Source organism: Diplodia corticola (genome assembly GCF_001883845.1).
Source record: "Diplodia corticola strain CBS 112549 chromosome Unknown scaffold11, whole genome shotgun sequence".
Taxonomy (NCBI): domain Eukaryota; kingdom Fungi; phylum Ascomycota; class Dothideomycetes; order Botryosphaeriales; family Botryosphaeriaceae; genus Diplodia; species Diplodia corticola.
The window spans coordinates 430,314-451,029 of record NW_017971490.1 but is presented as its reverse complement, the minus strand read 5'-3'; the positions used below and the strand labels follow the sequence as shown (position 1 = coordinate 451,029).

General features: G+C 58.8%; 5 protein-coding genes across 5 annotated transcripts; 3 read left to right on the top strand and 2 right to left on the bottom strand.

The window, feature by feature from the left end:
- Nucleotides 1-1,061: 1,061 nt before the first annotated feature.
- Nucleotides 1,062-2,513, top strand: BKCO1_11000141 (signal peptide-containing protein; the record flags this gene model as incomplete). The annotated part of the gene is made up of 1 exon (XM_020270324.1): nt 1,062-2,513. The coding sequence occupies one exon, from the start codon at nt 1,062-1,064 to the stop codon at nt 2,511-2,513; it is 1,452 nt and encodes a 483-aa protein (XP_020132681.1).
- An 850-nt stretch (nt 2,514-3,363) lies between these two features.
- Nucleotides 3,364-5,076, top strand: BKCO1_11000140 (mrna cleavage factor complex ii protein; the record flags this gene model as incomplete). Its single annotated transcript, XM_020270323.1, has 3 exons — nt 3,364-4,303; nt 4,437-4,694; nt 4,760-5,076. The coding sequence occupies 3 exons, from the start codon at nt 3,364-3,366 to the stop codon at nt 5,074-5,076; spliced, it is 1,515 nt and encodes a 504-aa protein (XP_020132682.1).
- A 1,573-nt stretch (nt 5,077-6,649) lies between these two features.
- Nucleotides 6,650-7,807, top strand: BKCO1_11000139 (uncharacterized protein; the record flags this gene model as incomplete). Its single annotated transcript, XM_020270321.1, has 1 exon — nt 6,650-7,807. The coding sequence occupies one exon, from the start codon at nt 6,650-6,652 to the stop codon at nt 7,805-7,807; it is 1,158 nt and encodes a 385-aa protein (XP_020132733.1).
- A 4,093-nt stretch (nt 7,808-11,900) lies between these two features.
- BKCO1_11000138 (pps1 dual specificty phosphatase) lies at nt 11,901-14,293 on the bottom strand (the record flags this gene model as incomplete). The annotated part of the gene is made up of 4 exons (XM_020270320.1): nt 11,901-12,027; nt 12,087-13,155; nt 13,374-13,460; nt 13,519-14,293. 4 exons carry the CDS (start codon nt 14,291-14,293, stop codon nt 11,901-11,903), a joined length of 2,058 nt encoding a protein of 685 aa, XP_020132732.1.
- A 2,814-nt stretch (nt 14,294-17,107) lies between these two features.
- Nucleotides 17,108-20,644, bottom strand: BKCO1_11000137 (leucine carboxyl methyltransferase 2; the record flags this gene model as incomplete). The annotated part of the gene is made up of 4 exons (XM_020270319.1): nt 17,108-19,551; nt 19,598-19,962; nt 20,018-20,238; nt 20,570-20,644. 4 exons carry the CDS (start codon nt 20,642-20,644, stop codon nt 17,108-17,110), a joined length of 3,105 nt encoding a protein of 1,034 aa, XP_020132735.1.
- Between the last annotated feature and the right edge of the window lie 72 nt (nt 20,645-20,716).

Genomic DNA, 20,716 nt, shown 5'->3' with positions numbered 1-20,716 from the left:
TCAACGCAGCTGGAGCCCAGCCACCGGGATCCAGCCTTTCCAACAGCCGGGACGGATGCAGACGCGCGCGCCTGGCGGGCGGCGCCGCTGTCAGCGTTGCATCGGTCGGGCGGTCGGGTGGTCGGACATCGCAGGTGCCGGTGGTTAATTGATGCGAATTTCATCGACCCGGGGGGGTGCAGGCTCTGTGGCCCCGTCTCCACTCGGCGCGGTTGGTCACGGTTGGGCGTGGGGTCCTGGGTCCTGGTCCTGGCCCTGGCCCTGGGCGGCCCTGATGCGGGCAGGCTCGCAGACGGCCCAAACTAACGTGCGCCTGCCTGCGGCCAGTTGCACGTCGCTTCTGCGTCGCGGCGCGACACCAACACCCCCAACGGATGCGAATGGCAAGCGGGCTAGCACCGCAGAGTTTGCGGCGCCCAGGGCGCGGGCTAGCATGCGATGCCAAACCGCGGCTGTGTCGTTCTCCGGGGCGCCGCAATGTCGTGTTTCAATTACAATTACACGCGTATCCGTAGATCGCCGCCGCCCTCGCCTGGCTGCCAAATAGGGGAGCCGGCCTCGCGACTCGATGTTCTCGCGCTGCTCGCTGCGCCTCTCGCCTGCATTATCCCCCGTGGCTGCACGCAAGTAAGCCGTCCGTTCCTTCACGCAACTTCCACCAGTTGGCCTGGCGCCCAAGGAATCTTAGGGGTCTGCAGGCTATAGGGACGTGGCTTCCTTCCACCCCACCAGCCCGGACTCACCCAGCCCGACCACTAGCCTCCCGCCAACGGACTCTCACCTGCCTGGGTGCCGCCTTCCCGCTTCCGCACAATCCGCACCCCAACGGCAGCTGGCCTGCGCAAGACTGCCCTTCGATCGACCCAGGAAAGCATGGCTCACGGCGTCTCGAGATACTGCTTCTGATCACCCCCTCCGCACTGCGCCCACCCTCACGCCATTGCGCCTCGGTCCGCCGCACCTTGCCGCGCCACAAGCAGTACATACGCCGTGCCATACTATCCGTCGCCTGACTCTGTATCTCTCATCCACCACCGATCCCAGAGCGCCATTGGCCCGCCATGTCCATCGCCCGCGGCATCCAGTCCGCCATATTCTTCTACCTTTCCTGTGCGCCATGTGTGGGCATGGCCACCCAGCGCCGGATGAAGAGGGAAGCCCGCCGTGACCGCATCGAAAAGGCCGCCTTGCAGCTCGAGTCGCCAGACGCCTACCGCCATCCTGACCCCTCGTCGACAAATCCACACTGGGACGAGGAGATTGCATTGGGACCGGGCCCACCACCGCGAGGAAAGAGGAAGAACAAGCGGAACATCGGGACGGCTGGCACACAAGGGTCTGCAAGAAGCCGAGTGAACAGCGACTTTGATGGAGATGGGGTGGCTGGTATCGAGATGAGCGTGTCACCCGGCGCCTCGAACACTTCGTTGGACGGCCGCTGGGACACACGCAGAGACGAAAGGGAAGATGACGATACGTGGGGCGTCGAGACGATCAGTTCAAGAGGTGGCATAAGGCTGTCGAGTAGCGCAGGCTCTGCCACAGGCTTAGTCCCTCTCAGCAGGCCCAGTACAGGACGGTCGGCTAGCGACAGCTACTACACCCCGCGCCCGCCGCCGGTCAACGAATACCACCCTCCCGTCGTTAGCGCAATATCCTCCAACGCTGGCGCTAACAGTTGGATGCTCGCGCCGCCACCAAGCGCAAAGGTTATGAGCGGGAAGAAGAAGACGTCCCCCAGCAGCAGAAGTGGGAGTCGTGCGAGCAGTCGCGGAAATACTAGCTTGCGACGAGAAGTGAGCCAGAGGGGAATCGCGGAGAAGATCAAGAGGGGGGAGACTCCGGAGGTGCCTCCAGGCTCAAGGGGCAGCGCGTATGTCAGGGACTCCAAGTCGACGCACGGGAGCCCAAAGACTGCCTTGTCTCCATCTTCGTCCGCCAAGAAGTCCAGCCATGAGCGCAGGTCCGTTGCGGAAGACTCGGATGCTTCAGACGACAGTCTCCCGCGTGACAAGAGACATGACTCGGGCAACCATCTTGCTCTCATCTCGCCGAACGTCGAACGTGGATCCCCAAAACACAACAAGGCCGTGAGGCAGAGACTATCGACAGTGCATTCAGGAGAGACCTTGGTCAAGCGACCAAACACGGTCCGAGCGTCGACGCATATGGATCTCAAAACCTCCGTGCTGCATAAGGAGAACATTAGCGAGCTCCCTGTGAGATCCAAAACAACCAGAGTCATCAAGAAGCCCGAACCTCTGGTGATCCGCGATAGCTCTCTTAACCTCCTGCAAGAACTTGTCTCTCCCAACGCTCTACTTAACTCTCAATTCGTCAAATCCCCTACTCTGGAAGCCAGGATACAATTACCACCGACAAACTCTACGGAAGAACTCCAACTCCGGTCGCTCAGTCCGTGGTTTCCTTCCGATGACTTCATAGTAGCCGCCGATGATTCCGGCTCAGACTACTCGAAAAATGCTCGTCTCAGGTGGAGCATGGATATCTGAGTGCATTAACATTCACCCGCTCCACATGTCGTGGGCCCCAGTCTTTCTTTGATTACGAACTTGCAAAATATGTTTCTGTGCTTCCTATTCGGATTATTCTGCTTCTGCGCTCTCTTCTTCTCGAAAAGCAGCGAAGTGTATTTTGGCATAGCGGGTTTGGCGTTAGTTGTCCCTGGGAAGTCCATGCACAGCCGCGAGACGGCTTATGACGAGAGCGCTTGCATTGGGGTTATGTCCGTTTGCTGCTTTTGTTCTTCACTTCTGCATCACACTCGTGCATACGTATATTCTTACCTCATTTGACCTTTCTTTTCCTTTCTTTACTTTTTGTGTAGCTTGGCAATGCATGAATTTGGCATTGGGATAGATGAAGGAATCAGACCGCACACCAAAGGGCTTCAAGCTTCCAGCCCCACGATAGCCGTTCAGTTCAGTAGATACGATCCTGCCTCAATATAAAATTTTAGCTTCAGCTATGACGTCCAGGTCCCAAAGATTGAGATACCCCGCTTTCGGCACATGATGTGATGTGCAGAATCCATGACCATGATCAGCCCTACGACCCCGCCAAGCCAGCCGCTCCCGTCCCGCCGGCGCGGCAACAAACGCGCATCATCGCAGAAGCGCGTCGCCCAACACGAACCTCCATCGCACCACAGCCCGTCCCCGCACGCACCCTTCCGCAACGCGTCCAATCCATCCCACCGCCCGATCGCCTGCTACGACACGGACCGACTGACCGGCCGACCGACCGGCCGACCAACCGACCGACCTACGAACCGAATCCATCCATCCATCCACCCACCGAGCATTCACGCATCCACACACACACAAAAAAAAAGAAAGAGCAATGTCAGTCCCGGGCCTCTCGCTACCGGGGCTGTCCATGTCGGCGTCAGCAGCGGCCGCCGCCGCCGCCTCGTCATCCGCCGCCGCCTCGGCCGCCGACATGCTGGCACCGGCGTCGGCGCCGCGGGTGCAGGACCTGGCGCCGGGGACCGAGTACCGGTTCGAGGTGCCGTTCAACGCGACGCTGACGGTGAAGCTGCTCAACGGCACGGCCGAGTGCTTCGGCACGGAGCTGGCGTGCAACGCAAAGGAGCCGTACGCGTTCCGCGCGGGCACAAAGGCCGCCATCTACACCTGGCACGGCTGCCGCCTGCAGGTCGAGGGCGACGTCGAGAGCGAGTACCAGGCCGAGGAGACGCCCATGGTCGAGTACGCGAACGTGCACTTTGCGCTCGAGCAGATGCGGAACGCGGTGGGGGCGGCGGCGTCGGCGCAGTACCAGCAGCAAGAGTCTGGGTATAACAATGGTGGCGGCGAGAAGCCCATTGGCCCGCGCGTGCTGGTCGTGGGGCCGGAGAATGCGGGCAAGACGAGCTTGGTGCGGCTGCTGACGGCGTACGCGGTCAAGATGGGGCGCCAGCCCGTGCTCGTCAACCTGGACCCGCGGCAGGGCATGCTGAGCCCGCCCGGCTCGCTGGCCACGGCCGCGGTGGCCAGCGTGCTGGACGTCGAGGAGGGGTGGGGCAGCAGCCCGATCAACGGGCCCAGCCCCGTGCCGGTCAAGATGCCGCTGGTCTATCACTACGGGCTGGGCAGCCCGGACGACAACCCGAAGATGTATCGGGGCTTGGTGACGCGGCTGGCGCTGGCGGTGACGAGCAGGCTGGGCGAGGACGACGATGTCAGGAGGTCTGGGTGCTTTATTGATACGCCCGGCGCGCTGAGCGTGGATAAGAGGGGCGTGTATGAGAATATACAACATGTTGTTTCGGAGTTCTCAGGTGTGTGCACGATGACTATGGTGTTGCCCGTTCGAAACCTTTGCCCAGTCCCCAACCATCCAAAACTGCTGTTTTCTTCTCTTTTTTTTTTTTTGCGCGTGCTTGGTGTACACCTACTCACAAACTCTTCTAGTGAACGTCATCCTCGTCCTCGGATCAGAACGCCTTTACAGCGACCTCTCCCGGCGTTTCTCGCGTCCCGGCGAGGATCCCGTCCAAGTCGTCAAGCTCGACAAGTCGGGCGGATGTGTTGACCGCGATGAGAGCTACATGAAGGCACTGAGGCAAATGCAAGTTCGGTCTTATTTCTTTGGACAGGGCTGGACGACGCTCAGCCCTCACACGCAGCGCGTCGACTTCAACTCTCTGCATGTCTTCCGCACCGTAGACAGTAAGTCTCTGATCAATCGCCCAGCTACCCCACCCAAAAACTGTGATAATGATTCAAGATCCTAGCATCTGCGACCAACCCTGCATCGTCCTTCCTTCCCGGTGGCGAAGCCGACGACGACGCCGAGCCTTCCGGGCGCCTGTATGACAAAATCAAACCGTCCCTGATGATACAGAACGGCTTGCTCGCCATCACCCATGCGGAGCCGTCCGACAGCTACGAGCACATCCGTGACAGCAGCGTCATGGGATACGTGTACATCGCCGACGTCGACGAAGCGAAGCAAAACGTCAAGCTGCTGGCGCCGCTGAGCGGGCAGATTCCACGGAGCGCCATGATCTTGGGCAACTGGCCGGAGGACGTTGCTGGATTGGTGGGCTGAACGTTCTGATGACTGCACGTGTCCTGGTGGTCGAGATGGCGGGAAATTTTCGGCGGAATGAAAAGAAACTTTAACGAGCGGAGACCTTGGCGAATGCTTGGAGTGTGCTTGTGAGGTGGAGTGACGAAATGCGCTATATTCTGGAGCGGCGGAGCACATGCAAGAATCGTCAAGGCCACCTGCAGGCTCTGCTCTTTTTTTTTTCTTTCTTTTTTTTTCCTTTATCAAACTGTGTTCTGATAGCATTTGGCGTGGTGCCTGGAGTTGGGTTTAACGAGGGGGAAAAAAATAGAGGGCATCGATTGGGAAGGCCATGACGAAAGATCCCGTCCAACCCTTGGCTCTGATCACCCGGTGGGAGCATCCGTGCGCTATTTCCGAGAGCATGCTGTCAGAAAAACTGCGGCGGTCGGATCGAGTTGCTCACTCGGGACTTGGCGTCTCTCGACCTCAGCACAGATGGCGACGGTGGAATATCCCCTCGCCAAGCGGCGAAACGAGCGACAAACTGCTGGAAGACGATTGGCGGTAGGCGGCTTGAGGACAGGACGATGTCCCGATTTGCGGGGTTCTCGTCCGGTCGGGCCGCAATCAACGTGCGGTGGACCCAGTTTTACAGGCCGCTGCCCACCATGAGCTGACACATGCGGCATGGCAGTTCGTCGTCGGCCCGGCGTTCGCTGCAGCAGGCGACCGGACGGGGGGGGGGCCAGCAGGCGAAGCGTTGGCCGGCAAGACGGACCGCGGGAGCCGCGGCGAAAGCTCTCGCCGGAGGCTGCATCAGCGCCGGGTGCTGGGTGCGAGAAGAGGGTGCGGTTGGCTAGTTGCGGTCGGCGCCGGCACTGGGGATCCGTGCGCCGCGGGACACGCTTTTTCTGAACGGGTGGCAACTGGCAAGACGTGTCCCCCTCCCGCGGTGTCGGATGCTAGCTGGCGGCTGGCGGCTGGCGGCTGGCGGCTGGCGGCTGGCGGCTTGGGGGACAGCGGCGCCCTTGCGTCCGGGGCGGCGGGCGACGTCGCGTGTCGAGGGACGCGTCGACGTGCGCATGGCATACATGCTACGTCGGCCGGATGCGCCAAGGATCTCCACTGACCGCATGTGGGCGGAGGGACGGGTTTGGAGCGCGGCGCTGGGTCCTTGCGGGCGGAGCGGTCTGGCACGCAGCTGGCAGGCCGGCGGGCGGGCGCGGCAGGCGTGTCTTTCGGCAGCGGGGGCGTCGTGGTGGTTGGGGGAGCGCTGCAAGTGACGTACATGGCCAGCAAGCGAATATTGCCGGATCGGGTAAGCGCACCTTCTCCAGTATCGGAAAAGCTGTGCCTGGCGCTTCACCCAGGAAACGTCGTTGACTTGGGGCCTCATGGGCGCCTGGCGGCCGCAGAGAGGCAGCTGTGTCGGCCCTTCCCAGAATTTTGCGCGCCTATTAATTTCAATGTAGCCGCCTGGGATGATATGATTGGTTTACCCCGGCCCTCAGCGTGGCTGTGCAACAGATCATTGCCCAACATCCCTGCGCGTCGACCGCCTCTCCACTTCCCACGAGATGCGAAAATGCCGCTAATTTCTGGTCTCACAATGCCAGACCGTCCGCAGCCTCTGGAGCCGCCGCAAAGCCTGAGCAGGACTTTCCACGAGCATCCGGCCCAGGAGCAGCACAGGATGCCGCGCGCGACGACGACACCACCCGCCGCCAGCCCGGGCCCGCGCGAGGCCTCCGCTCGAGCATCGCTGCTGGGCCTGCCGCGCGAGGTGCGGAACCTCGTCTACGAATTCGTCCTGTATGCATCGCGGAGACCAGCCGTGGGCAACGACTACGCCACCGCACGCCCGCTGCTGCTGGACGCCCTGACATACGGCCCGGCCCGTGTGCTGCTCCTGGTCAACCGCCAGATCCACGCCGAGTATGTCGAGGCCGTGTACCGCTACTGCCAGCTGCAGGGCGAGCTGGGCCCCGAGGACAGCTGCGAGCTCAAGCTGTCCACCCGCGGCTGGCCCCAGCACCGCGCCCTGCACCAGGCCCGCCTGCTGCAGCACCTGCGCAACTGGGAGGTGCAGACCGACTTCACCGACGTCGTCGGCGACCCCTTCATGCCGCGCTGGGTGCTGTACCTGGGCAGCCTGCCGCTGAGCCAGTCGCTGCACCTCAAGCAGCTCAACCTCGAGGCCTCGCTGGAGAAGGTCCTGCCGCAGATGCCCGCCCTGCGCGAGCTGACGCTGCGCCTGGTGCTGCCGCCCTACCCGCGCCTGCAGAAGTTCCTCACCAGCGGCTTCGACTTCGCCCGCTTCCTCGCCTACCAGCCGCCGCTGCTCGCCGCCGACTCTTCATCATACTCTACACACTCCTCCTCTCCTCACGGCGACGACCGCGGCCCGCCCCCTCAGCTGCTGCCGCCGCCGCGCCTGCGCCGCCTGACCAAGCTCATCACGCCCGACTTCAGCGACGACGGCGCCGAGACCTACATCGACGGCACCCACGTGCTCGAGCTGATGGAGCGCGTCGACCGCGTGTGCCAGAAGACGGGCCGCCTGCAGAAGGCGTCGGAGCTGGTGCGCGACCCCAACTACTGGAAATTCTACCAAGAGTCGCTCAACGCCGGCAAGAACTGGGTCATGCACAACGAGCACGCCATCTCGTACGCCGAGGCCCGCGCCTGTGCCGAGCAGGGCTACGACCGCTGGGTCGCCAAGGGCAAGCCCATGTGGCACGAGGCCGTCAACTGGGTTGGCGATTGACAATTGTCTCGGTCCTTGAGGGCAGCGGACTTCTTATCCTCCTTTCTCTTCTTCTCTAGCTTCTTCGGGCGGCATTGCCTTGGTGGTGTTGGTCGGGAACGTGTGTGGCGTTTTGATCCTTCTCCGGCCGGACTGAGCGAGAGACCTCGGGATTTCACGGCCGGGCTGAAGAGGGTGGTGGTGCTAGGACGAAATTGGACATGGGACTTCACAATGGCGCTGCGCTGGATACAGTTCGGATCGGTGAAAATGGGTTCTGGATTTAGAAAAAGACATGAAGATTTAGGGACTTATATCCATCGGGCCTGGCAGGCAGCATCGTTATCGACCTCGGCACTCTCCATGGCGTCCTGTGCGGCTGCATACGTACTTGATGCTTCTCTCTGACAAGTCCTGCAGTCATCGGGCCTAGTTCACTCCAACACAACTTGGGTTCTAGCCAGCCGCGCGAGTAGACCAGGGAAGTGACTTTTCCGGCCCTGCTTGGTCGTGTTGGGCATCTCGGCGACGGGAGGCGAAGCTGGCCGGAAACCCGGGCTACCTAAGGCGTTGGGAACATGATGTAGATTGCCTTCTTCCCACGCCAAGCCCACTCAATCACTAACCGAGGTATTTCGTTGTTTATCCACAGAGTCTGACTTACTGCGGCAGTGTGTGCCATTGAGGGAGTGTTGTCTCTGTTTAGGATTTGGGTCAGTGGCATCCCCATGTCTATCTTCCAGCAACACTTCTAGCAACAGGGAGCGGAAATCGTCCTAGGCCGGCTGGCGGTTCAAGGCGACATTCAGTTTCTTATTGCTGTCTAGGACGGAACGTTATGGCACCGTCACTTCATTGCTCGCGGGTTGTCCATACTTTCCTGGAACACTTGTCACCGCATGTGGCACATGCCCTGTGTGGACAGACTCAACACTTCCTCTTCAAGCGCCTGAAACAGTCGAACCTGGCTCGCGGTTTCCTTGCCCGACTGGCGTGGAGTAGCCACATCAAACCTCGCCCCCCATCAATGTGCCCACACTTTACAAGTTCAAACATTCTTCACTATCAGTATTGGAAAACATCGATACCGTCCTTGCCACTCCCCAAAAGAACGACCACAAGCCCGCCTCCTGTGGAACCCCGGCTTCGCCTCATCTCTCAAGCTGAATAACGTCGTCAGTCCAGACCACGTCATAGCTCAGTCACTACATTAGCCTGCAATTCCTCATCACGCCATAAAAATGGGCCTTGGGCGCCCGTCATATGGTCAACCCTCCACTCGGTCGCAGTTCCTGGAGCTTCCTCCCGCTGTACGAAAAAGGATCTGCCTTCATCTCATCCGGTCCTTTCACGAAGATATGCTCAACGACCGGCAAAATCACCAACTGCAGAGAGACATGCCCACACTGTCTAGTGTTCTTACGAGCAAATCCCTCAGAGGACTGCAGACTGTTCGTAAGATTGTATCTCTGGAGTTTCATACTTGTGCGTACACAGAATGCAAGGTTATTGGAGGGTGGGTTCAGAACAGGGGATACGTCTTGGTCCGACCGGAAAATACGATCTCTCCAAAACATTTCCCAATGGTTAGGAATTACGAAATGCTCCTAGACGTCAATGAGAGTCGGTCCAGGCAATTCGACAACGACATCCTTCCTTACATTAGGGGTAACGTCGACTGGATACAAAATTTAAAAGTATTCACTATTCGCCTCCATTTCGATTGTTTGACAACGATGACCATGTGCGACCCTCACGAACGCTACATCATCGGCCCTCTAATGTCATTCATTCTCAATTCCAGAAGAGGCAAAAGACTTCCAGAACTTAGAAGGATAGTGACCCTTGGCTTCTCCAATGACCCAAAAGCGATCACCCATTACCACATCTTTGAGTACCGACAACGCACATATTCCTTTAACCAATCGACTCGTCGACTTGAGCCGTCCTCGGAATTGGCTCGAGACCGTAACTTCTGGTACGTACTCTTGTAGTATGCTTGAACGACCAGACTGTTAATGCATCTCGCAGGAGCTTTGTCCAAGAAATGAATGAGATCATCGAGATCTGCTCACCGCACTTCGACGTCATTCCAAACATGCACGCTTCATCCTTCAAAGACTTGTACGAAGGGATTTCAGCATATTACAATAACTGGATTCGACAAGGGCGGCCCGCGGGGCCGCGCTGAGAATGTACCGCATTACAAATACAAGCTTGCTGCGGCGCTTTACGAGTTTGAGGAGCGCTATTCCATGGAAGGTTTAACAAGGGCCCTAACTACTCTCCTGGATGTCGGGGGACATCGCTGATCTCTCGTGCAACCATTGCCAGTTTGACCAGAGGCGACAATGGACCTCGTAGCAGAGCAGCTCTCCTTGAAAGTTTTCGTCCACGCTCATCCCCTAGATCCTAGTGAAGGATGGAGTCTCTAAAGCGTTGTCGTAAGGCAGATCGTGCATGCTACTTCTGCTGGAGTCTATGGACTCGTACGCACAGAACTCATTCGAAGGACGGTCGTTTCCACGATCATTTCTAGCTCATTCTCTTTTACTGCTTAGCAACCGCTTTCGCACATGGGTCAGAGTTGGATTATGGTTCGCTATCGATTCGTGACAGATTCTGCGCTCGCATTCCGCCTCTGTCCTCTCGCAAACGCAACGTAATTACTCGAAACCGCATGGAAGGACGAGAACTTGCTGGGATGCCTCTGTTACGCCGATCCAGAGTGAAAGTCTCAAGCGACGTGGGTGGTATTCGGAAACAACTTTTGAATCTGAAATCTCCGGTTGAGTATCAGAACTGGCACGAGAGTCCAGAGTTGAAGTGAAGTCTTTGAGTGTAATGCCAACTCCGGTGCTGTGCACCATCCAAGGATAATGCGCCAACCTCGCAGTCCGCCTGCAAATCATTGCACCGGAGGGCGTGCACGCACGTGGTACTATGGTGATGATCCGGGAGAATAGGTTGGTACATGAAAAGGCGGGCTGCGATATCCGTCAGTTGATCACTTGAGCTCAGCTTAGGCCCAAGGGTGCGTAACAGAAGCTTCCGAGAAATCAGACCTGCCCTTGGGACATCCCCGTTATCCATGCTTGCCTGACCGTAGAGTCGTCTTCTTGTGAGATGGACAAGTCGGGTTCCGAAATGGATGAGGCTGGAGATGCTGCACGAACCGCGCCGCGTACCGAATCACTGATGACCAGCTGCCTTGCCAATGCATCTACTGCACGCCTGCTGCTGATTTAAACCGGAGAACAAATAATTCACCAGAGGTGATGCATCAACGCGCACTCGAGATCTTGACTTCTGAGCATGATTCAAGGGCCCACTGGGAAAGAGGCGAAATTAATGACAGAAACCTTAGACGACGTGGAAAGAACAGCACAATAAAACTACCAGCAAGAAAGAAAGAAAACATCGCATGAAGATGAAGTCGAACAATTGTCTGAACAACCTCCCTCTTTTTCCCATCTCCGTCCGCCTGAGCGTTTTCTCCGTCTTTCCAAAGAACCGCAACAGTCGTCTTCCAAACGCACGCACATCCAGGAACGACAGCCTTGCTCCACGTCTGGACGTCAAGAATAGCGAACGTCTCTCCATCTCCGTAAAGACAGGAAAACAAAATCATGATCATCATAACTCATATCCGAAGCCCCATTCCAGTGGGAGAAAAAGGAAAGAAAGTTCCAGCAACATTCCCAATGACCCCTTTAATCCTTTCCAGTTCCTGTTTCCGGTCCTTTCCATATACGATCCCTGCTCCAAGTTCAGGTAAATAAAAGATGAACAGACCCATCCAGAAGGTTATGTCAAAGCGAACTACATCTGCAACCCCCTCACGACTAAAAGAGAGATACTAAACACTGAAAGCCAATCTCGTCTGACGAAATGAATCAAAAGAAAGCCTTTCGTCCTCCCCTCAAAAGAATTCTGAAAAGAGAGAGGTGAAGGGACAGAGGCACTAGAACTTCACCTGGTGAACCCCCGGACCTCTTGCGAACCGCTGATTAGCGCATTCGCAAGCGCAGAAATAATGGATAAGAATCAAATGCTTCGAAGAAGAGATGCGGCCCGGTGCAGTGTGATGGACTGCTGTCCATGTCTTGCGATATCATTGCCGAGAGTATGGGCGGTTCATTAATGCGATTTCGCGTGCGATCGTCCCCCACTCAAGCTCGCGCCGAAGTGGTTCGCCACGCCGTTGGTGTTGATATTCCTCCCATTTGAGTAGCTCGTACCTGGTGTTGTTAGTCTAGTTCTGTAGAGTGGGGTGGATGCAAGAGTCTAGGCCACTTACGTAAACCTCAAGTGGGGCTGGATGATGACGTTCAGCCTTCTAGCGCGGACAAAGCAATACGCGCGTGGGAAACTCATCCCCAACTCGTTCATGACCTCCGCGATGCAGATTGTGGCAGACCTGCTGACCCCTACACGGCAGTGGACAAGAGTGGCAGTGCCGGCAGCCTTGCTTTGTTCGATGAATCGCAAGCATCGGCCGAACTCCTCGGTCAGAGGATCAACCCCATTATCTTGGACGCGGTCGATGTAAAGGAGATTCTCCGTGCCAAACTCGTCATGAGTCTCCCTGCTCCACGATACTGGCTCTCCAACGGAGAGCACTCGCGTGATGCCGAGTTCTCGAAGAAGTTCGGGGTTGTTGGCATGGTTGAGGTTGCCTAGGTACATGTATGGCAGAATGCGGCTGGGTAGGCTACCGTCAAGCTTCGATAACCAAGCTGGTTCCCGAAGGGTGAGAACTGAACCGCCGAAACGCGGGGACTCCTGCAGGATTCGTGGCTGGATGCTCGTTAGAAGCGCCACGTCAGAGGCATAGGCGAAAAAGTTCCGGCCTCGATCCCGATGCAGGCGCACCCAAGCCTCGTGGACCGGAAGTCCCTCCGCGAACATGAAGTAAGTGAGCCCGAGCAAAGAGCTCTCGGTGTAACCATCTGCACAGTGGATCAACAGCTTCCGGCATTGATCCGTCTTGTCGCTCATATCACTATCGCCATCCTCACCGATGCCGGAATCTGCGGCATCCATGGGATTGGCTATCCTGTACATCCAGTGGCACATCTCCATCAGACTGTCGACCTCAGCATGGGACCAAGTTGGTGGTACAATGCTGCCGGAAGACGGGAACGAGAGACTGAGAGTTGGTCTTTTCGTCTTCTCCAGCATTTTTGAGGCTGCCTGTAGAGATCGAGAGTCGGGGCAGCGTGCCTGGTCGCTCGTCTCGACCAGAACGTCGAAATCACCAGCGGATGATATTCCGAGCTCGGGATCGGGCGTCGGCCCCATGAAAACGTTGTGGCTGATTTCTGAAGCCTCGGACATGGTACACATCTCCAAGCGCTCCCAATAGACTGCGATTATCAGCATATCTCTACTAAACCGGCCTTCGAGCATATTCCAGAACAGCAGCACGAGCGAGCGGACCATTTGCTGGGGAATCGTGTACATGTCATGGCATGATGATGCGTCCAGACCAATGATCTGCTGCCTCGAGTGTTTCAAGTCTTGAGAACGCTGTTGCTGGACCTCGAGGGGGATTGTTCGCGCCAAGGCTTGAGTGGGTGCTTACAGAAGTCCATCACATTGCCAGTCATGCGGCCTCGGGCATCTACTGCTACAAGTTCCGGGTGGTTTTCCTCGAACGTGCTGAACGGGTCTGCATCCGAGCGTCAGTGAAACGTGAAACATGGGTGTCAAATTGACGCAAAGCTTACCAGACACGACAAACGTGTTGAAATCCTGTACATCGGTGCCTGTGACAATGTGCCTCTCTCTCCAAATCCTCTGGGCGGCTGAAATTTGCGCGGCCAGTCTCACTACCTCTTCGCGAGGAGTCTTCTCGTCGCTATAGACGATGATGTCCGAGACGGTGGCCATTTTGCAGGCCTGAATCTGAAAGTTCCTGACAGAGAAGCCATCTCTGGGATCGATCTCGAGGAATTGAGCGCTCTCGTCGGGCGAGTTCTGCACAAGGAGCAACTCACTCGGAGGGATTGCCCCCTTGAGCTTGGCGCTGCTGAGGTCGCCACCGGCCTTAACGATAGTCAAGCCTCTGATGCAACGAGGCACCTTGCGTAGCGACTTCTTCCTCTGAACGAAAAAGGCCAATTGTATTTGGTTATCAGCGTGCAAGCCGTGTAGCCATGGGAACACCTGCTTCGGATCCGGCAATGCCTGTGTTGCCAAATGCTCCACGGCGCGAGAAACAGAGTTGGCGTCGATGGAGTAGACTGGCGGGTCATGGCAGATCAGAGGGAGGTTGTCGGGTGGCGCTATGAGCGACGAGGCGTCGATCACAGCCTGCTTGATGGGCGGCGATGCCGGCGGGGTGTCGAATTGCTGCACGGGCTGGGGCCCCGGGTGGCATACTGGAAGGTGCTTGTTTGGCACCGGAGCCGGCGTCCCTCGTGGCGAAGTATTGAGAGACAGGCTGGGAGGCGGGGTGGAGGACCTCGCGGGCAGAGGGGCCCTGGCTACGGCGGCAGCCATTACTAAGTCGGCCACGGTTGCAACGGGGCGGACGGGGCGGACGAGGCGAGGCGTGCGAGGGTCAGCACGGGAAGGAGGACTGAGATGTAAAAAGGGCCGTGGTCGCGCGGTGCAGGCGCTGGGCAAGGCGGTCGCGGCGAGGGCTCAACGGCTGGCTGCAGGCCGGATGGCGCAAACGGGGCCGGGTGCAGGACGGCGGGACGGGGTGGCTGCGGGTTGCAGGCGGAATGCAGGCGTGGAGCTCAAGAAGGCAGTTCAGCAGGCGTGTTTAGGCTTGGTGGGCATTGGGCGGCGCATAAAAGCAACAGCGGACGGGCGCAGCGTGGGCCAGGCGATTCGGTCGGACGAGACGGCGGGTTCTGCAGGCGATGCTGTGTCGGACGCTGGCAGCGTGGGCGTGGGTCGCACAGGCGGGGCCAGACGAGCTGGACTCGGGGGCAGGAGGGGAGTGGGAGGCGAGGGCTGCAATGAATTGGAGAGATGGTACAGAGGTCGGGGAGGGAGTGGCACAAACGAAGTGCGGCGCGCTCATCCCCGCCTGCTTGGTGCAAGGGTGGTCTCATCAATCAGGCGTGGAGAAGGCTGGACTACCCGGACCGGGGCCTGGGCGCTAGCGAGCGACTCCCACCATCCTCCATCGACTCGCGTGCGCGCTGGGCTCCGTCGCGCATCATGGCAGCCGCGGCGGAAGCGTAGTGGAGCTTCCCCGGCGGAATGCGTGCCTTGCCGGCTGAGGCCATGGCGCCTTATCTGGCCGCCCCTGCGCGCCTGCGCCTGCGCCTGCGCCTGCTGCGGGCGGCCTACAGCGACGGCAGAGCGGCGGCGCGGCGGCGCGGTGCCAGCGCAGCGGCGTGAGTAACTGGGCTCTGCGTGCTGATGGGCGGTTGGCTCGATGGCCGCTGCATCATCGGAGCAGCTGGCCTCCCCGCCGAGCTAACTGCTGGTCGACCGGAGAAGGCGGGTCTCTGCCTTTAGCGCCGTGATCCGCGCCAAGCCAAGGGCCCACATGGACATCGCGAAGCCAGCGCTCGGCCCGCCCAACCTCACCTCCATCGCACCTGCCCAGGCCGCGCCCTGAGCCCGCCCGCGGAGCCCGCCCGCCTGCTGCAAGCCCGTGGCATGACGCGCGCTCCATCAGGAGAGCTGCCAGACAAGGCCGCCGCCGCGCGAGATACTCGCCACCTCCGCCTCCGCCGCTAGCCCTGCAGCTCTTGCCCCGCCATCCTTGTCGCCCAGTGAGCCTCCCGCAACACCGGGGCCGCCCGCGCTGCTAATTGGCCCGCTGCGCCTTGCCCCTCATGGGTATGCTTTTCGCGGCCGACCTCACCGTTGCAGCAGGAGAAATAGCCGCTCACATCATCACTCCTCAGCCACCTCGCGCCCGAGCACGCTGTGCGGCGCTGCGCATGGACGGCCTGCCCCAGGAACACGTATGCAGCAAGTCACCCAAGTCACGCAGGCCACGGTGCCGTGCCAGGCCAGCTGCCCGCTGCCTCGCAACGGACTGGGACTGGGACCGGGACCGGGAATTCCGAAAATGCGATCGCCTCATGCAGAACTCATCTTTCTGACACCGCTTTGCCGGGGAGCAACAAATGCCTTCCATCGTGCATATTCGATGGTGCCGACGGCCAATCACCGTGGCCCTGCCGTTGGTGTGATCTTCAGCCTTTCCGCCTGATCTTGCGCCAAATTCCCAATTCGAAGCAACCCGACTCGGCTTGTGCGGAGCTCCCACCCCTCCAACTGCCAAAGTAGAAGAAGTAGCGGCAACTTCCAGCTGCCGGTTGCTGGCATCGGCCAACACAGAGCAGCCTCTGAATCCTTTGCGAACCATGGACCATCTCCAAAACCAAACCAGCGTCTTGCACGTGCTCCAACGTCCGCAACCATTTTCTACCGTAAGCCTCCCGCAGGACCCTGATAGCGGTAGGTGAGATTTGCCTCAGCACTTCCTCGCCCCTCCCTCCTTCGCGTCCCATGTCTGATTTTCCGTCCATCTTGACTCTTGGGCGAGCGTGCACGACGTCCTTTGCTCCGAACACCCGACGGATGCGCCCCGGGCAGGCTACGCATCGAGGCAGACAGGACGATGTGGCCTAACACCGAGGTCTGCTCCCGTCGTGGCTCGTGAGTCCGAGAGGGGGAACCGGTCACATTACTCGCGCCCGGCACCTACTGGAACGACGATGCAGTTCACATGTGCGAAACCGATGCGAAAATATTCCAAAAGCCCGCCCCGGTGACCACTAAAATACCAGTGCATAGCAGGAATAGTTCGATCTGTCCGAAATGTCTTGCTCTATTTTTGCCTCCCGGACACCGCTCCTGCTTCGAGCCCGCCATCTTGGAACCGTTGGCCGCCCGAACCCTATGTTTGGCCATGTATCTTGTTAAGCTTGCACGATGGTCTTATTTGCACGCGTACATGTACCGCTATGTGCAACAAACGATTTCAAGGCTCTGCGGAGCATGCAATATCACCAGTTTCCCAAGCGGGGACTTCAAGTGCCGTTCCGAGTTCATCGCGCATACCTACTTCCTTACCGCAGTTTCATGTCGGGTGGACATACAGGCAGTCCTCCAATCACAGTCGCTTTTTTCCCTCATATCTCCTCCACACCTGCTTGATTCCAATGAACTTCATTTCGTCTAGATCGATGATTTGTGTACTGGGTCAAAACAAAGCATCGACCACGGCTTGAACCCAACCCAGCCTTCTGCCCCAGCCCGGTTGCTGGCCACTGGCCCAGGTCGTCAGCTTACTCCCACTCCACTTTCTCTCCCGTCCTCCTCAGCCTTACCTTCTCCGCCTCACACCTCCATCCCCCCCTCATCAGCCTTCTCCCTCAACTCCCGCGCCAACCTCTCCAAATAGAACGCGCGCAGATCCCTCGGCACCCCATCGAACCCCTTCACAATCTCATCCACCGCCTTCCTCCCCTCCTCATACGCCACAACAACGTCCTCATCACCATACACATCCCCCCCAAGCGTCCGCCAAAACACCTCCACCGCCACACTGACATCCCCGCCGCCGCCGCCGCCCTCGCCCTCTGCGTGGTGGTGGCTCCACGCCGGCGGAACGAACAGCACATCCCCCGCGCGCAACACCGCCACGTGCGGATGCGCCCCGCTCGCCGACCAGACGTCGTCCGGCATGCGAGCCTCGCACGCGCCGGGCGGGTAGGCCAGCAGCGCGACGTCGCCGGGCGGGAACAGGCGCACGCGCTGCGGCGCCCCGCGGATCTGGCACCGGATGCTGGCTCGCGCGTCGTGGCGCAGCCGAGCTGGCGACGACGACGGCCGCGCGGATGGGGAGGAGATGTGGAGGAGGAGTGGGGGGTTGGGGCTGTTGTTGTTGTTGTTGTTGTTGTTGTTGTTGTTGTTGTCGGCAGCAGCAGCAATGTCGAGGGCCTCCGGTAGGCGGAAGTCCGACGCGATGGCCGTGGAGAGGCGCGTCGTCATCGTCGTCGTCGTCGACATCGACGACGACGTTGAGCTCGACTCGGTGGCGCCGGCGTCGGCGGCGACGCCGATGCGGGGGGCAAGGTACTCGGGAGTCCAGCGGTCCACGCACGGCCCGATGTCGAGGCCGGTGAGGATGGCGGGCTGACCGGCAGCGACGATGGCGGCGAAGTCTTCTTTAGTCCGCACGGCGGCGGTGCGTTCGATTTGCTTGACCGGTGGAGAAGGGCTAGCTTCAGGCCTTTCCGCTGCTGGGGCCGTTGTGCTGTTTTGCGTGGTGCCGTTCGCCTGACGCAGCGGCTGCTGTTCCGTTGTCTCATCCGTTCCATTAATTGGTCCCGGTGACGACGGCATTTTTTGCTCGTAGTCCAGGCGCAGGCTGTAGCTCTTCTTGTTCCAGAAGCTTCCCATGGAAAAGCAGACTGCTCCTCCGCCGACCAGAACTATCCTCTCGCCGGCTTTCGCGACCCCGACGCCAACGAAAAGTGGTCGTGGGCTGGGACAGGCGGGCATCTGGACGCGTCTGATCCAGCGCTCGGCGCCCAGCGAGACAAGGAGCATCTCTTCGTCCCAGCCAAGGATGCGGTCTTTCGTCACACCTCCTACCAGCAAGAAGTGATTTGAGAGGGGAATGATGGCTGCGCCGAATCTTGCGAACGGTGCCGCCGCCGCCCCGGTGAGCCCCATTTCTCTCGTCCTTTCGACGCACTTGACGGCCGGACTGCCGGCTTGATCCCAGCTCAGGGTCCACTCCCAGACGTCGTTTAAGATGGTTCCGTCCTCGCAAATGCCACCCATGAGGATGCCCGATTGCTGTCCGAGCGAGGTGGACTGCTCTGACTGGCACATGCTTGCGCCGAACCGCGCTGGCGGTATGCCGCGACCCTGTTCGGATCCAACGCATGGCACGACGGACCAGGACTGTTTCTTCAGGTTGAAGAGTAAGAAGTCCCCCAGCACGGTCCTGGCGTCGGACTTGCCGCCGTAGATGAGAACGCCGGGTGCGTCGCTTTTGTTGTCGACCAACACCGGCACCGCGCAGTGTCGGTAGCGGCCGTTGAAGACACGGTCCGCGTTGAAACTGTCTGCGCTGATGGAACGGCCGGTTGACGTCACAAGCCAGGTGCCAGCCACGGCTTTGCTGGGGGACTCTCGGCCGCCGGCAAGGAGGAAGAGGTCATCGCCGGAGGCCACGTTTGTGATGGTCTGGCACATTATTGCACCGGGTTTGCCGGGCTGTAGCTCCAATTTTCCCGCGTAGGTGGCGTCGGCCGTGTATGTGTCACAGTCGCCCAGTCGAGTTCTCTCTCCGTAGCCTCCGTGGTAGATGACTTTGTTCCCAAGCGAATATACAGCACCGAAACGCCGGAGAGTGCTTTCACCACCCTCACGTGGAACAGGCTGGATGCTCAGCTTGGCATTTGCGTGTTGCATCTGGACTTGGGAGTCGTTTGCCTTAGGTGTGGATGTGGTCGTTGACGCAACTAGGAGGAGATAATGGCCGCCAAGCAATGCAAGCTCCTCCCACTCATCAAAGGGCTCGATAAGGTCTAACTTCCTACGTTGGTTGGACGGAAGGAATTCGTCATCTCCCCAGAGCTCCCAGAGCGTGCGTGCTGTAGCTGATGCCCATCCAGCACTGCGGAACCTGGCTTCTTGATCTTCCGGTTTGGGATACTGGTGAACAACCTTGAGGTGGGCGTGAAGCTTGTCGAAATGACCTAGCATAGTGAAGGCAAAAGGATGGCCTCGTCCTTCTGGAAGACACTGCTCGAGAATACAAAACCGAGCTGACCAGGTTAGCACCATGCGTAATGTAAGGTACTTATAGCCTACCATCTTTGAATGTGCTTGCCCATGAGACCACTGCATCGGCGCCTTCAACGTCCATATAAGCTATAGAGACCTCGGCGATGAAGAGAATGGCGCAGTCATGGACCTGGACTTCTTTCTTCAAGGTAGCTTCAAGTTCGGAAAGCTTGCGAAGATCACACCCGACAGTGAGATATTGGCCAGCTCGCCAGACATCCGGGCCGTCTGAAACGCCACTGGTCAGGACTGGCAGAAGTTCCTGCAGAGCTGTACTGTTTGAAATGCATGCCCTTTTCTTGTGCATGAGTTGTGGATAGTCGACATCGACAAATGTTGCGCCGGCGCACAGCTCGGCCTGGCGGGAGAGGAAATGGAAGGGCAGAGGGTCACTGAGGCCGGTCATTATTGGAAGATACACACAGGCGCAGGAACCATCTTACTCACTATCCACAGCCGAGGTTGATCACGACTTTGTTCTTCTCGATGGGTTGGCTGAGGAAATCGGTGACGGTTTTCTCGATTGCTCGTATGCGCAGCAGGTAGCCCCTGTTGATGAGCGGGCTCCGTCGCAGAGACTTGGCAACGAATGGGGCAAAGAGATCTGGTTGATCACTGTGGTAGATTTTGACAACGCTCTGCTTAGAAACTATGCTGCTGTCATTGGTCTATCAAGCATTAGTACCCCAAGTGCTGCCTATTCTGCGACTAAAGCACTGATCCAAGCGCACGCATCCGGCATAGGAACAGGTGACCGGCTTGAGGGCGACGACAGTTGTGTGAAAGGAGACCACCACGGCCCTTGTTCCATCCTCGGCAGCGCTCAGCCTTGGAGCATAGTATCGAGTGCTGCAGCCAGGAATGCAACAGCCGCATCCGGATATTCTTTTTTTTCTGGAAGAAGGCGCACGGAAAAAGCAAAGTGAACAGCAGCCCGGAACGCGGAACAGTCGCCGCAAGCAACCAGAATAGAAGCGCGCACAAGCAGCGTTGACTTACCAACATAATATCGTCATCTCGCTTCTCCTTTGTCGACTTGGGCGCGGGCCGGCTCTCGCGACTCCGGGCGGGCATGCTGGCGACTGCGACAATCTATCCCGGGCTGCGCGTATCTCGCTTGGCCCAGGAGGCCGGCGGCTATCCCTG